The sequence below is a fragment of the Alligator sinensis genome, unplaced genomic scaffold, assembly GCF_000455745.1.
Source record: "Alligator sinensis unplaced genomic scaffold, ASM45574v1 scaffold573_1, whole genome shotgun sequence".
Taxonomy (NCBI): Eukaryota; Metazoa; Chordata; order Crocodylia; family Alligatoridae; genus Alligator; species Alligator sinensis.
The window spans coordinates 4089928-4106624 of record NW_005841877.1 but is presented as its reverse complement, the minus strand read 5'-3'; the positions used below and the strand labels follow the sequence as shown (position 1 = coordinate 4106624).

The following is a 16697-nucleotide window of genomic DNA, read 5'->3' as shown; positions in this document are numbered from 1 at the left end:
GGAAAGAGAAGGGAATGGGGCGGAGGCTAGGTCATGTGGGTATGTAACCCACAAGCTCGATCTTACCCTTGAACAATCTGCTGCAGCAGGGGCAGGAAAGAGATGAGAACTGGGTATGAGAGGTTTTTGTTTTCCTGGTCATGTGTTTCTTCATTGCTTCTGCCATGCATTGCTGTTCAAAGGCCAGTGCTCTGTTCTGGATTGATGATCTCCAGGATGGATGGTTGTGAGCAATTTGCTCCCACAACTCCAGGTCAATGCTGAAACTCTTTAAGGACACCTTTAGGGTGTCCTTGTACTGCTTCTTTGGTGCGCTGCAAGAGCGTACTCCATTTTACAGTTCACTGTAGAAGATTTTCTTCGGCAGGTGAGTGTCAGGCATTCTTGAAAGGGGATAGGAGGGGCAGGAGAATGATGGCATTGCAGTTTCATTGACATTCTGATGCCTCTGCAGTACCAGACTGACTTATGGAGTCTGCCAAAGGCCATGCTAGTTTTCTCTAGTCTCGTGTTGACTTCATCATTGATGTGGACAGCACAGGAGAGCATGCTGCCTAGATAGACAAACTTGTCGACTATCAACAGTTGTGGGCCTGTAACTGATACGTGTGGCTTCTGGAGTGTTGTGTCAGGTACAGGTTGAAATATCACTTCGGTCTTTTTCATGTTAATAGTGAGTCTGAAGTTGTCACAGGGTGACAAGAATAGGTCCATGGACCATTGCATGTTGGCCTGTGAGCCTGCGCATAACACACAGTCATCAGCAAAGAGGAAGTAGCAAAGCGTGGCTGTCCAGACTTCGGAGCTTGCTCAGAACCTGTGCAGGTTGAAGATGACTCCATCAAAATGGTACCTGATCCCCATACCAAGGTCATTGTCTTGGAAGGCATCCAACAGCATGGCAGAGAATACCATGCTGAAGAGGGTAGGTGCAAGCACACAGCCCTGCTTGACACCATTTGTGACTGGAAAGGGGTCAGAGCATTCGCCATTTGCAAAGATGTGTGCCATCATGCTTTTGTGGAACTATCGAACCATATTGATGAATTTTCTGGGGCATCTGTACTTCTTCATGATTTCCTAGAGGGCTTTGTGTTTCACCATGTTGAAGGCTTTGGTTAGGTCAATGAACGTGCGGAGAACATTGACGTTCTGTTCCTGGCACTGTTCTTGAAGCTGCTGGGCTGCAAACACCATGTCGGTGGTTCTGCATACTTTTCTGAAGCCTTGTATACATTATGCAGTATAATTTATAGCACTAGAAAATAAGGGAGATTTATTAACACTGCTCAAATACAACCAGAGTTGTGATAGAGAGGATGGAGACTCATTGTTCTCTACATTCACTGGTGACAGGACAAGAAATAATGGCCTTAAATTGTAGCAAGGGAGTTTTAGGTTGGACATCAGAAATAATTTTCTAAGTCTGAGAGTGATTAAGAACTGAAACAGATTATCTAGAGAGGAAGTGGAGTTTCCATCACTGCACGTCTTTAAGTGCAAGTTAGGCAAAAATTTGTCTCGGATAGTTAGATCCTGAGCTAAGCAGAGGTTGTCTTAGATGACCTCTTGAGACTTCTTTCAGCCCCTTGATGAAGACTTTTTTTTTAAGTGATTATTTCACATATTATGACTCTTGAAAGATGTAACATGTATAATGCATGTACATTATGTAATGTAATAGTGAATATAATCAGTAAGCTATTTGAAGCAAAGTTTGTCATTTCAAAATGCTTCGATACCAAACAAAATTATTTTAAGAATACAACATCCATAAGATTAAAAATACTAGTAACAGACCTACCCAGCTCAGGATTCGGTATATACGTTTCTAATTTGTCTTCTTTCAGAATGTCCGTACGGTACCTACGGAATAGAATGCAGAAAAGCTTGCAACTGTCAGTCTGGCATCTGTGACAGAGTAACTGGAAAATGTTTGAAGTTCCCATTTTTCCAACTCTCCGCTTCAAAGCCACCAAACAGACGAAAAATTATTTCATACACTGGTAAGATTTGATGAGATATTTGATTCTGGTGGAAACTTCTGTGTATGTGATCTACCAGCACACTGCATTTTCTGAGAGTTTTATATACAGTGATGGAGCTACACAAATAAGTAATAGTACATACACTTTTTTTTGTTTATTATTAAGGGCTCATATTAACATTCATTAAATTTGCCAAGAATTTCCTCTGGGTATACCCACCCTATAGGTCTAATATATAGTAAATAGCATGCATTACAATCTTAGAGTGAGTAAGGTAGTTTATCATTTTGCACATGCTGGGCCATCTAAGATCAAAGGTTTGCCAAGCATAGCTATTGTGGCTCTGTGTGACTTTTTCATGTCTTTGGTCAACATAGCAATGTTAGCAAAATCCTTGGTGGGGATGCAGCCATCCTGACACAATGGGACTTCTGATGGTTTGGTTTATGTCACTTGGGGAGTGGATGTAACTGTCTCTCAAGCCATTCTGTCATAATATATCATGCCTTCTTGAAGAGGACTCCACCAACATAGATATTCTGGTATAGCTATAAAGGCAGAAGTTGTGTAGTATAGAGAAACCCTGAGGCAGGAGTTGGATCTGGAAAACAAAAAAACCCAGATGTGTGAAAACTACAGTTGCCTTGTTCAGTGTTGAGGTTATGTCACATATTAGTTACCATGGGTGACATTCTGTTCCCTTTCTTGTAATCCAAGGGTCCTATTTTTGGGATGTTTATGTGGCATTTTTGCATGGGTTCACAGATCCAGGAACAGAATTACACTTAGGTAGGAATTCTATTCCTGGATCTGTGAATCTGTGCACATAGGGCGTGTCTACACGTCTCTGTACAGTGACGTTGCTACTGCACCATGCTTTATAATTTCTTTCAGAAGTACTAAAACATGGCACAGTATGAGTGGTTACTGCGCTGTGCATGTGGCACATGGGTAAATTTCACCACTATGTCACCATAGCAGTATGCTATACCCAGGGAGTGTGTTGCTAGTGATGTAGCTGGCAACCACGTGTAGACACATGTGATTGCTACATCACCTTAGCATGCTGTACAGCAACGTAGCCTGTCCCTATGTCACCATAGGGCAACATGTAGATGTGCCCATAGACAACTATGTGCATGCTCAACCTGGGCATATACAATGGGACCTGGGACATCTAGTGGCCTCAAATGCCAAAAATGTAATTGACCAAAACCCACAACTACTGGAAATTAGGTTCAGAAAAAGGGGGGAAGGAGGGAGAGACATCTTCTTCTCAAATAGCTGAGTAACTAGGATACTCTTTTGAGAAGCTAGAGGACCTAGTTCCTAGGCCTCCTACACCTAAAGGGGTTTGACTTCCCAGCAGAGGACTACCATACCATCTCAGCCGTTATCCAGATCCTTCTCTGGTGCTCCTTTTGAAGCTGTCCCTCCTGAGCTCTGAGTGGGAGGTTTGTGAAAGATACCTGGGGCCAGGGGAAGAGAATAAGCTAGAATGTAAGTGGCTCAGTGTGGTGGGTGCTAGCTCGGAAGGGAGGAGGCCTTGCATTCCAGCTAAGGATCTTGCTTCTAGAAGCAGAAGCTTTCCCCCCTCTACTGCCCTCCATCCAGGACCATACCATACCCAGGAGTGCAAGCAGTGGCGGGAGCCATCCTCCCCCCATTCCTGCAACCCCCAAAGAAGCTGCTTGTGGCTGCATCCTATGCCCTGCCCTGGCTGGGCAGCACCTGTTGGCGCCCCTTTGCTTCGACACCCAGGGTGGTTGCCCCACTTGCCCCCCCTTGCTACGGTATTGCCTCCATCTATATTTTCCAGTGAGTATACTGGTGGCCCAACTTCAAAAGGATGTTGGAGAAGGGGTCTGGGAAATATCTGACCAATGGTGTAATAGTCAGGATGCTATACATGGAGTTACAGAAAAAAACCTTTGATAGAAGCTGTAGTAGGCAATAGCTCTAGCCACTCATCTGTTGGGACCAAAAGATGGAAGGTCTCTCTCATTTTGTTGCCAGTGGGTGCATCTACACATGAAATTAATGCAACACAATAAACTCCAGCACATATTATGGGGAAAAAACAGAATGTCACCTCATGCATTAGCTCCAATGTGGTAATAAAAACACCATTTTTCTGATGAAGGCAGAAGCAACTTTACACATGCTTTAATTTTTTCAGTGAACAGCTTTATACATTGAATTAGCATAGTCACATATCATCACACAACATATAGCCCAACTACCATGAAATATTAGGAGAAACTTGTAAGTGAAAATAATATTATATTATGGTCCCTGGCATTCATTCTATTTAAAGATTATACAGATAGCTGAATCTGCTTCTGCCATATCTTTACAGAGTTTTTACAATTTTTGGACATTTTGGTATGGCTGGGAAAGTGGCTATGCAAAACATGGAATTGCAAAGGCTTGTAACTATAGAGAAAAAAGTGAGCAGAACCAATTCAAATCTCAAAGCTTTGGATTCTTTTCAAGCATATTGTGAACCAAAACCTCAAGCAGTTTATTCACACTAGATAGGTCTACACAGAGGGCGCATCTACATGTGATGGCACATCACTGTAGCAACATGCTATGGTGACCTAGCATCCACTGGCATCTACATGTGACCAGCAGCTATGTCACTGTAGCAACATGCTCTCCCCTTATAGTCCTTCACTATGGCAAAGTAGCTGCTAAAAATAACCGTGCGCAGCACATACGGTGCAGCACAGGTTGTTACTGCACCATGATTTAGTACCTCCAAAAGGAAGTACTAAATCATGGCACAGTAACAACGTTGCCATAACGATACGTGTAGACGCGCCTAGAAGGTAGGAGCAAAGTAATGCATACACGAAGGCAGCAACACTGTACTTTATATCACGGAGCAGAAAAAAATCGAAAGCCAAATAAACTGTGGTTGGAAAGGAATAAAATACAAAGCATGAAGGGATAAAATCCTAACTCCATACAAGCGAATGGAAAAACTCTCAGGGTGTGCATGGATGTTTGGTTCCCTGGGGACAAGTAGAAGCAGTGCACCTTGTGTCGCCCCTACTTGTCCCTGGGGAACGCCCATGCCATGTGCTTTGGCATGTGGCAAGTTGCCCCAGGTGGGGTAGGGGAGGCTGGGGCCAGCACTATGCTGGACCCAGAAGCCTTATCTTGGGTCCTGGGGGCATCCTGGAGCTGCAGCCATGGCGATTCTGCCATGTGGAACCTAGCTGGCAGCGGAGCACAGCTCCAGGTGACCTGGCTCTGCTTTTCAGCAGTGTGTGCTGGCCAAGTGTGCATTGCTCCACTTTTTTTCTGTGTTTTTTTTGACCCCTGGCTATCCAGGGGTCAAAAAAAACCCTTGGGAAAAACACAGTGCAGAGCATGCCCTTGCAGCATGGAGAACACTGGACTGTGCGGGATGTGGTACTGCAAGTGTGTTTGCAGTGCCACGTACTGCGCGGCCACGCTTGTCTGGACACACCTTCAGTGTCTTTACTGGGCCCAAGAATTCATTCCTGATATTTTTTTTACACTGTCTAACTAGTATTTAAATTGAGGATGAGCAGTATTTAACAAATTTCATCATAATATCATCATGGAAGAATCAAGAAAAGGAACACAGTTACCATGGGAAACTGAATTTAGATCTGTTCACACTCTGTCTGGGCTTAAACTATTACACCACATACCTTCCAGGGCATAATTTTGGAAAAACAGTACAAATAGATTACTTTATAGGAAAACAGATAAACTGATGAAAGATGAATTATTAACAAAAAAATTTCAGAAGTGTTTTCAACCTTACAGTTATAGCTATATAAAAATATTTTATTCAGCCAATATACATGAAATTAACTTTCTTTTTTAACTTTCAGATAATGACATGGCATCAGGGGATGGTAATGCTGTCAAAGAGGAGTTTGTCAAGGAGAAAGGAATTGACTCCCCAGTAATGAAATGGTTAAACCCTCGCTGATATTTACTCAACTTACAGGACTCTCAGATGAATGCATTCCTCAGAGATGGTTGAATATACAACAGCACAATTTAAAAAGACAGTATATCTACAGCATATGAAATTATAATCTCTGAAGACCAGTTGTGATTCTATGCATCATCAGAAAAAATGTTTACTTATGAATAGACTGTACAGTGTATATGATTTTTTATATTTGTTTTGATAAGTATTTGAACACTAAAAGATATTGTGGATTGCTGAATGTATAGTAATATTGAAAAACCAAGCCCAGATCCCTGCATTTATATGTAGCTAAAGAGCTCTTCCTCCAGGCTCTTGATAGAAAAATCCCATTAAGCTCAATGGAGATTTTTGATGTGTAAAACCTGCTGTTGTGGAGCCAAAGTTTTAGTGATGCAACTCAACAAAAGCTTGAAAATCCAAAGCTAAAAATTGATGTGCTTGACTCACACCAGCAAAATAATATTATAAAGGGCACAATGGTGTGAATTTGATAAATCAACATTCATTTTGAATATTCTGGTTTTTGTTAGTTTTGTGATAACTAACAGGATGTTAACATATTTCTACTTTGACAGAAATCATTATCATATAGCCTTCTACAATGTGCTTATCTTACCTGAGCCTGTGTAAAATCATAGTATTACGAAATATTTCTGAAATAAGAGTGGCTTTTGTGTCCAATAGATGGCAATATCTTTGAAGGAGCATTGGAGTATCAGCATAAATAAGCATTTATCAGTAATACAAGTTTCTATACAAGGAACTGGAATTAAAGAAGCTGCTTAGGATTACTTAAATTTATCTATTTTTTATCTATTTTTTGATCTACAAGCATTTCTTAGTGCACAACCTTCAACCCCTTACTCACATGAGTCATCCCTATTCACGCCAGGGATCTCATTTAAATAATGGAACTACTTTCATGGGAGATTGTAGGAGTGGCTAATTAGTCTATATCTGGCATATAGCTGACACTTTGCAAAAGTCAATGACATTATGATTTATTAATACATTTTTAAAAAGCCAGGTCCCTAGACACAGTAAATATACTGTTATTGAGATGGAGCTCACATGGTCTGAGGACCAGGCTCATAAAATACATCAGCCTTCATTCTCTTTCAGTTTAAATCAATATGAGTTCTGTCATCAACTTCACTGAGAGAAGGAGTAGATCACACTGGCAGCAATACAGCATCATTTGAAAGCACATTTAAAAGAATGCAACTAAAGAACACCCCCCCCAAATGTTCTTAAGGTATAACCCTGTACCCAAAGCTCATTAAAATCAGTTTGATTGTTTCTGCTGACTATAGTGAGCTTTAATCAGGCCATAAAAAGACAAGTAGCAGAAAACATCCACAAACTAAAATGAAAAAATGTACTCTCTCATTACAGTGCCATGAAAAGCAAATCCAAGGTTGACATATACCATGTCTTAGATGGGACTGCATTTTTATGTTTGAGATGGAGGTATTAATGGAAAAAGTGTCAGTCACAACAATAGTGGTACAGACAATATCACTGCAAAATGCTGCATAGCTGTGGAATACTGACATGCCACTGAAATGATTCTATATGTATTGCTGCCAATAGTGATTTCTGCCTTGACTTCAATGAGAAGAGGCTTATACCTGCCTTCTTCTCGTAGACTGGAAAAGTTATTTAAAGAATGTCGTAGATATTAGTATTTACTTACATTAAATGTTTTTTTTTTATTTGCATCAGTGTCATGAATGTAAATCTAATAAGCTGTTGGGTTTTTTTAAAGTATATGTTTATTATTGTTCAATAATTAAAAAAAGTATAACTGTCTTTTGTGTCCATCTTGAATCACACTGTAAAATAGACACTGGCATAAGAGATGTTGCTATACATACAGCAAATTACCGGCATACAATGGACAAAAATTTGGTTCCAGATCCATAAAGATTATTTAAACTTTAATAAGGTTCAAATCTAGCAAAAAAAATAGTGGATGGAAACAATTCCAAATGTTTTTAGAACATCTATTATTTACTGTTTTCCCATCAAATTTATGAAATTTCTTTAACTTTTCCCACTAGCTCTTGTTAAGGGAAACAGAGGCCAGCTAATTTTAAAAAAGTATTAGTAACCAAAATAGGTTCCAGTGGAACATTATGAAGTGAGCAAACACTGTCCTTTATACCTAAAAAATTCCAATCTTTGTGACCATCAAGGAGAATGATTGGTAAAAAAGCAATTCAGATACTATTTTTTGTATTCATTTTTTTGTTATTCAGCAATTAATTTTTTGAAATGAAATCTTCATATTTTCCCAAGTAGGAAGCAGCTATGACCACCTGAAACCTGAGATCCTGCTCCTGCCTTTGTTTCAAGGTAATCTGCATCATTGCAGATCCTCACAGGAGGTGAGAGGCTCCATACCAGCTATGAACTGACTGCCCAGAGGAGTTTTCCATCTATTGACTCCTCTGTGAAATCCTATGAAATACGAACTTTCATTTCTACCCAGGAGAACTTTTACAATCTTTTCTCCAATGCCTGATGTGTTTGTGCCCGAAAGCTTGCGATTAAATAACTTTTTTTGCAAAAATCTTGTTGGTCTAATAAAAGATATCATCTCTACTATGAGTCCTGATTCAGATACTAGTGCAGATTCATGAACCAGGTAGCATTTTTACCATTGGGCTGCTTAACACTGGAGAAGTAGATAGCACTTTTACCACTACTACCCATTATAACAGTGAAAAAATGAAAGCCAGGAGACAAGTATAGACCTTGCTGGAGTCAAGCAAAACTAAGGTTAACTTAGCAGGTTAGAACACACACAATTTGGATTCATTTTGAATTGTTTGCCAAGTCCCTAATTTGTTTGTCTCATAAAATGCTCACTGCCTAAGCTGGGATAGTACAAACTAGCATATTTTATGTTGGCTTTGACTTCCTGCCATGTGGTACTTACAGTGTTTGAGGTTTAACACTATTCTAAAATGCTTAAAACAACAGTTAATAACTATTTTGTTCATAAAAGAGAAGCTGGTTAGCTGCATGTTAAAAATGATCTAATTCAGGGTTTTCTGTTTTTTTCACTTTATTTCTGTGCTGTTGAAATATAGGTAAAATTAAATCACATTAAAATTCACTTTCCATTAATCATTTAGAATAATTGTGTTGCCTTCTTGATTATAGGTTTTTGTTAGTTTACTTCCCTTCATTTATTTTCTGTCCTTTCCTCCTGCTGCCTTCACATTTGTCATTACCCTTCCTGCTCAGTTTTTCCTTTTCAGATCAGCACTTAGTATCCTAGAGAAGTAGGGCTGGAAGGGACCTCTAGAGCAGTGGTTCTCGACCTTTTGTGCACCAGAACCCATTTGTAAACATTGATGGCCAGTTCTGACCCAGTAAAAAGTTTAAGTAGGAAGTACACAGGTATTTTGGCCCCAAAATACTTATTACACACTGCAAGTTAAAGCATCTCAACAGTCTTAATTTTAAAGACAGAAATCAACCTCAACAGGAAAACATTAACAGCAATATCAACATGTGGCCCTCCATTACTCCCAAGTGACATTCATCACCATGCAATATGCACAATGCAAAATGCTGGTGCCCCTCACGCTTGACTTAAGTTCATCACGGGGGCACAGAAGGGAATTGGTGAGGTTTTATTCACCAAGGCGCCCCGGGGGTTACAAGAAATAATGGCCACAAGCTAGCAGAGAGCAGATTTAGATTGGACATTAGGAAGAACTTCTTCACAGTTAGAGTGGCCAAGGTCTGGAACGGGCTCCCAAGGGAGGTGGTGCTCTCCCCTACCCTGGGGGTCTTCAAGAGGAGGTTAGATAAGCATCTAGCTGACCCCAGCTCTCTTTCCTGCCTATGCAGGGGGTCGGACTCGATGAGCTATTGAGGTCCCTTCCAACCCTAACATATATGAATCTATGAATCTATGAATGTATGACTTGCAGCCACTCGGCTCTGCCAGTGCCCCTCACTCCCGACTCAAAGCCCCTTGGCCCTGTCAGTGCCCCTCATTCCTAACTTGCAGCCCCCTGGCCCTTCTGGTGCCCCTCACTACCAAGCTGCAACTATCTGGCTCTGATGGTGCCCCTCACTCCTGACCCACAGCTTCCTAGCCCTGCCAGTACCCCTTACACCCAACTCATAGCCCCCACCAGCCCTACTTGTGCCCCTCAATCCTGACCTGCAACCTCCTGCCCCACCCCAGCCCTGCTGGAGGGAGCCCCCAGCTGCCCCTGTTCTGCCTGGGCTGGAGCATGGCAGCTGCAGTGGCTCTGGCTCATGCACTGCAGAAGCAGAGCAAGTCCAGCCCCAGCATGGGCTTGACGGATGAGGAGAGGAGGCCTGTGGTACCCATCACTCTGGGCTGGGGTTCCTACATCACACCAGGTGGCCTGGCTATGGCTCCCCCCACCAGGCACTGTTTCCTGGCAACCTCACCTCTGCGAGCATGGGCACTGGCCCTGGTGCTGCCAGCCTGGCCACACAGCTCCCTGACATCCTTGAAGAGTCCCCCCGCCCTCTTCCCCTACTAGAGGAGCAGGCACCTCCCCCTGAACCAGTGCCTGGACACCTTCCTCCAGCACCGGCAGGCACCCCCCCGCCCCATCTCCTCCACACACCCCTGCTACACACACACACACCCACACACACACACACACACACACAGCCCCCTGGACAGTCCCCAAACCCCAGCCCTCCAACTCCCACTCCCCATAGACTTACCTGTATCCAGTGGCTGGGGCTGCTCCCACCACCCTGCCTAGCTGTATGCCGGCGACTTGCAACGTGTGTGCACAGACGCACGTGGTGCCCCTGCTTCCAATCGCTCCAAGCAACTCCTTGCAGGCTGGAAGGCTGCCAGCCTGCAAGAGGAAACCAGCACTTTCCCGAGTTTTTCTGTGACTGTTCACATTACAACCCTTTCAAATATTCTTGTGACCCACTTTTGGGTCATGACCCACAGGTTAAGAACCACTGTTTCAGAGGTCATCTAGTCCAAACCTGTGCCTGAAGCAGCAAACTTTGGTCTTCTGTACTGTCCTTGAGATGTATCCATTTGTTCTAGATTTTTTGTTTCTTTCTCTGCTTTGTATTTGTAAAATCCCTGTTAAGCTTCATTCCTTCTTTATTTCTATGATCTTACCTCTGAAGCTCAAGTAACATCATAGATATCCTTACTGAGAAATGGAAAGGCCTCTGGACCTGATGCCCCTCCAGATATTCTCAAGGAATTCATTGACTGGTGGTGCCTAATTCTGACCAAACTTTTTAATATAATTATTTTTGAAGGCATTTATCCAAAGTATTGGAATGAAAATACAATAGCCCCAATTTTTAAAAATGGTGATAAGAGAGATCCCACATCCTACCACCCCATTAGCATTATGTGTATTCCTGCCAAAATACTTGGGAGACATTTACTTTTTCACCTTCAGACATGGATCTCTGAAAATAATATTTTGAGGGAACAACAGGCTGGTTTTAGAGAAGACTCTTCTGGTGCTGCATTACTTGGCATCTACATTTTTTAAAAGACAAAATCACCCGTATGTAGCCTTCATCGATCTCAAGGGAGCTTTTGACTCCATAGACAGATTAAAACTATGGAAGAAACTGGGAATAACATCAATGGACAAAGCTCTCTTACAATTAAACATCACTTAATATTTTAACACAACATTGACAGTGCAATATCCAATCCAGTAGATTCCCAACTAAGACAGGGACATGGCAAGGATGTTTGCTTGTTCTGCTACTTTTCAATTCTTGAATGATCTAAAATGTGCTAACAGGGAATTAATTCCATGCACCCATAATTTGAAATGTTCCTGTCCCTCTCTTGCTTTATGCAGATAATGCATTCATTCTGTCACAATCTTAAAGAGCGTTTATATACATGCTCTGGGAGGAGGGGAGGGGTCTCATGTATCAACATCACTGTGGTGAAAAATAGTGGCGGAGGCGTTTAACTAAAGTTTGTTGACTGAGTTTTAGTTAAAGTGTCCCTGCCACCATTTTTCAGTGCAGGGATGCTGATACATGAGATGCTGGCGTCGCAGGAGCATGGTAATGACATTATTACAACAATTATGGTAATTACAATAATTATATTACCACACTCCAGCAGACTCGGTTAATCGAGTCTGCTCTGACACACTGTAATTAACTGCATGTCGGAGCAGCCTTGCTACTCATGTATATGCACCCAAAGAGGCCTCCAAAGATTATTAGATGCCTTTTAACAGTATTGAACTCAAATAGCTTAAAAATCAACACAGCTAGAACCAAGGTATTGCTCTTTGGAAATGAAAGTAGGAAACAAGATTTTTTTTACAGAAAAAGAAGATAAAGGTAGCATCCTCCTTTAAGTACCTTGGAATCTACTTTAGCAAAAACCTGAGCTGGAATTAGCACATTGAAAACAAGCTGTAGATGGAGCTTTACCTTTTTACGGAAAGGCAGACAGAGGAGTGGTTCTGGAAGTACTAAAGATCTATAATCCAAGGTAGAATCAATTTTATTGCATGGAGCAGAGCTCTGGGGTGCTGATCCTCTGGCCCATGCAAAATCCGAAAAGATTTCAAATAACTTTTTTTTAGGTTGGCTTTTATCTCTACCTAATTCTACAATGGGAGGGCTCATGTGCTCTTAAATTGGACTCATAAATGTGACCACCTTAACTCAGTTAAGAACTCTAAATTACTGGATGAAAATGAGATCTTTTTACACCTACCGGATACCCGAATAAATGCATTCTAGAAGCCCCTCCGTTGCCAAATGAGCCCAAGTTTGGATGGTTAAATAACATCTTTATACTCCTCCAGACAAATGGCTTGGGAAATGTTTTAAGTCACTGAACCAATATTTTCCCTGTATTTAAAACCGGACATAAATTGAAGCATTAAAGATGCCAGCATGCAGACAGATCTGCTGCCAGTAAGACTGTCTTGAATTCCCCCTTTTTAAATTAATAAAAAACTCTCCTTTGGTCCAGAAACTTACCTGTCTATGCAAAACTTTAAACAATTGAAGGCCATTACTAGATTGTGATTTGCTGTAATGAGATCAGCAGTTGTAATGGGCAGGTGATATCAGACTCCATATTCAGACAGAATATGCTCTTGTGGAAAGAATGAGATAGATGACTTAAATCATTATTTGTGGTCTTGTTTGTTTTTTGAAGAAATAAGGGGTAAATGGATATCTCCATGAATAGGAAATACTAATACTGGGCTAGTGAAGAAAAAACAATCTGTCATCCTTTTCATACTTTAGAGCCTGTCTTATACTCCTTGGAGGGATTTGCATTATTTGCACAATAAAGGCCAAAATCAGATAGAATTATTTGTTTTATCATTCACTTCTTCATTTTACTTTTTATTTTCTATCATTAAACACTATGTTCTGTTTTAATGTTGTGTAAACTGGTAGAATGGATAAACTTACTCTGTGCTTTTATACACATTTGTATAAATGTTGCTCATTTTATTATACTGCTTTGGTGAAAGCTGTAATAAACTACTACTAATTCTCTTATTTCTCTGCATATCAAATAGTTTTCTCTTCATCTTGGCATGTCCCTTCCCTGGATGCAGACATTCAGTCATAACTAACTTTCTTAAAATATAAGCAGGCAAGGTTCTTTGGGTAGACGTGATATCTTTTATTAGACCAACTGAGTAGTTGGATAAAGTTATTTGCAAGCATTTGGGTGCAATCAAGCTTTTTCAGGCATAGGGAGTCTGCTGTTCTGAGACTCCAAAGAATAAAAAAGAAGTTAAAAGTGTGACAGGATGTCAGTGAGAATGTAAATAGGTGGAAATTAGGAAAACACAAGGTAGATAAAGGAAGGGAGGCGGAAAAAGGAAGGGGGGAAAAAGTCAAAGACTCTACTGTAGTATTTTTCCAAGGTAGAAAAGAGGCTGTATGTGAAAAAGTAAATGGCTGGAAATTAGAAAGACAAAGGACAGAAAAGGAAGGTAGGGGAGGAAGGGGGAAAAGAAAAGTGTAAAATGTCAGGTCTGGTAGGTATCTTGTGAATCAGATGTCAGGCAGATTGTAATGTGTCATAAATCCAATGTCTATATTGAGTCCATGATATTTTGTATCCAGTAGATAGGACTTTCTTAAAATATAAGATATGGGCATAATTTTTCATTGCATTAATTTTTATTATTCAATTGCATCCAATTTAAATGTCTTACAGATACCAGTATTCACATATTCATACTATTTTGGAAGAACTTGCCACTGGGAATTAACACTAATTTATAATTTTACTCCTTGATTACCACAGTTACCAATCAATCAGCTGACAAGGATTCTTAGTATCATTTTCTGATATAGTTATTGGAAAATGTTGTTAAACATTTTAAGTGATAAAACTGTAAAAATTCTTATTGTAAACATTGTTATGTTACAAATACACGGTAACCTGAAAATACATAAAGTATAATGTTGGCTCTTATAACCTGCCATAATAGTACAAACTAATAATTTAAAATGTTTTACTTCCATATTCATTTATGTTCAAAATACATGGCTAGAATGTTATTAAAACCTATGCTATCTGCTACACACACATTATATAGTAAGTGCATTACCAATATAGACAAGCTTTCGTAACAAATTATTCCGTCAACTTTAAGGCCAGGTACAGACATTTCACATAAACTGGTATAAATGACTGAAAAGTAGTCTAAACTAGTAACAGCACAGAAGTTTGGCACACACAGGCCAGTTTAAAAATGGAAGAACCTGATCTAAGGTAGACTTGGAGGGATGTAATATATGACTTAAGCAATTTAGGTCTATCAGTCTTCTGTACCAGATCCCCTCCCAACGCAAGTCAGATTGCAGTCCCCTGGCATCCCAGGCTGCTTTGTGGGCCCCTGCTAATCACCCCTCACTAGCCTTGGCCACACTCATCTGCTCTGGCTGAGCAGGCTCTCACAGAGCCAGCTGCAGGCAGAGGTGGGGCTGGGGGCCATGCCAGCTGTCAGCTGCAGCTGGGTAATGGGGGGCTGGCCCTGGCCCGAGCCAGCCCAGCTTCACCCTCCCCCCACTGCCTGACTGCCCACCTCAGCTCCTCCCCCCAACCCCACACCTCTGCCATTGGGTGGGAGGGAGGGGAATGGAGGCTCCCACCACACAGACCTGCCCTCTCAGACCCACGCTAGTGCAGCTGGGGCGGGGGGCTGTGTGGCAGGGGCCTCCGCTCCCCTTTGCTGCCTGTGGGACAGTGTGGATAGACAGGGGGGGGGGGGGGGGGGGTTGGGGAGGGGAGCCATGCTGGCCAGCCAAGCTGGGCAGTAGGGGAGGTGGAAGCCCCTGGGAGGTCCGGGGGCTGGGGAGGGGGCCTCTGTTCCCCCTTTTTTCCCTCCCACCACCACTGACAGGGAGGTGGGGATGGGGACAGGGGCTGTGCTGGCCAATGACAAGTGACCAGCTTCTCAGCGGGGCTCAGCATTCTCCAGAAGCCTGCTGGGAAGCATGCAGGAGCACCCCCAACCTGTTGGCCTCAACCAATGCAGACATCCTGCGCACTTCCCCCATCAAAGGCAAACGCCTGCTCTGTTCACTCCTGACCTAATCTAGGGCACTTATAAAGCACAAAATTTAAACTGCTTCTGCCTCGGGGTTTTTTAGTGTCCATAATTAGCCCATAGGTACAAACAACTTCAATGATACCTTTTTACAATTGTCTCTAACGTATATAGCTATTCACACCAGTATTGGGACACAAACTAATATCTAAACTCCTGTCATCAGAATCCCTGTGTAAACACACCTTTATGGGTTGCTGAAGAGCATACATTAAGGCAAACATGCCAAAGTATATATTTTTAATGAAAATATATTTATTAGCACCTCTGTGCATCTATCTTCATGGGCTATTCAGGTCACAGCACTGTTTTGAAAGTATTTCCTGACACCTGTGAAGTTGGTAAATATTTCCTGTTTTTGTTGTGTCTGCAAAAAGTAGGAATTTTACCAGTTGGATCTGGTTGTTTGATCGATTCCATGCTGGCTTCTATTTTGGCACTCCATAATGTGATTTCCATTAGATTTATGACTATCCAAGTGAACTTAAGGGCAAGGAGATTCTGTGGCAATAAAAGGCTAATGTACTGAAACAGTATAATATCTACAGCATTATCTCATAGAACATATACTTGTATATTCATACTCACAACTTGTTTTTCCTCTTAAAATAGGCATTAACACTGTAAAAGCAACAATAATTGTATGCCTGTATTCTGGATTACCGCAGACTTTATGCACATCCCACCTGAATATTTTGTTCTTCTCAGTTATGTAAGAACGCTTTGCAGAAGGGGTATATATGGATCTCTAACCAGGCACTAAAATAGGCAGATCACAGCTCTGAATGCTAGAATAGCTCTCCATATTTTCTTTTAAGCAACATCTGTAAAAAACTCAAGGAACAGCCTCTAGATTTCTTGCAGGGAGAGCTAGAACTGTGATGAAATACTTTGGCCTTGAATGCACCTGAGACCAAGACCTTTCCCGTGCACACATTATTGTGATCATCATCTAGAATCGATGCTACGGGTTAAATCCTATTTCACTTTTCAGACCTCAGGACATGCACACATCTGCTTAACTGCAGTTTTTGGCACTGACACATGGTTTGCAATTCAGCTGTGTCTGTGCAAGTACCCACTGAGCATGCTCAAGAGGACTGCAAACTAGCCAGG

The 16697-nt window shown here is 41.5% G+C and overlaps 1 protein-coding gene and 1 long non-coding RNA gene across 2 annotated transcripts in view; one reads left to right on the top strand and one right to left on the bottom strand.

The window, feature by feature from the left end:
- Nucleotides 1-8306, top strand: part of ESM1 (endothelial cell specific molecule 1) — a 12299-nt gene extending 3993 nt beyond the window's left edge. Inside the window, exons 2-3 of the mRNA XM_006017290.2 lie at nucleotides 1851-2006; nucleotides 5864-8306. Of these exons, the coding sequence (XP_006017352.1) occupies nucleotides 1851-2006; nucleotides 5864-5964 (257 nt within the window). The 3' untranslated portion in view covers nucleotides 5965-8306. The remainder of the gene's footprint in view (nucleotides 1-1850; nucleotides 2007-5863) is intronic.
- Nucleotides 2166-10754, bottom strand: LOC112549170. The gene is made up of 4 exons (XR_003092507.1): nucleotides 10699-10754; nucleotides 3918-4013; nucleotides 3371-3457; nucleotides 2166-2589 (listed from the first exon to the last, which is right to left on the bottom strand). It is a non-coding gene; the product is annotated as an uncharacterized LOC112549170 (long non-coding RNA).
- Between the last annotated feature and the right edge of the window lie 5943 nt (nucleotides 10755-16697).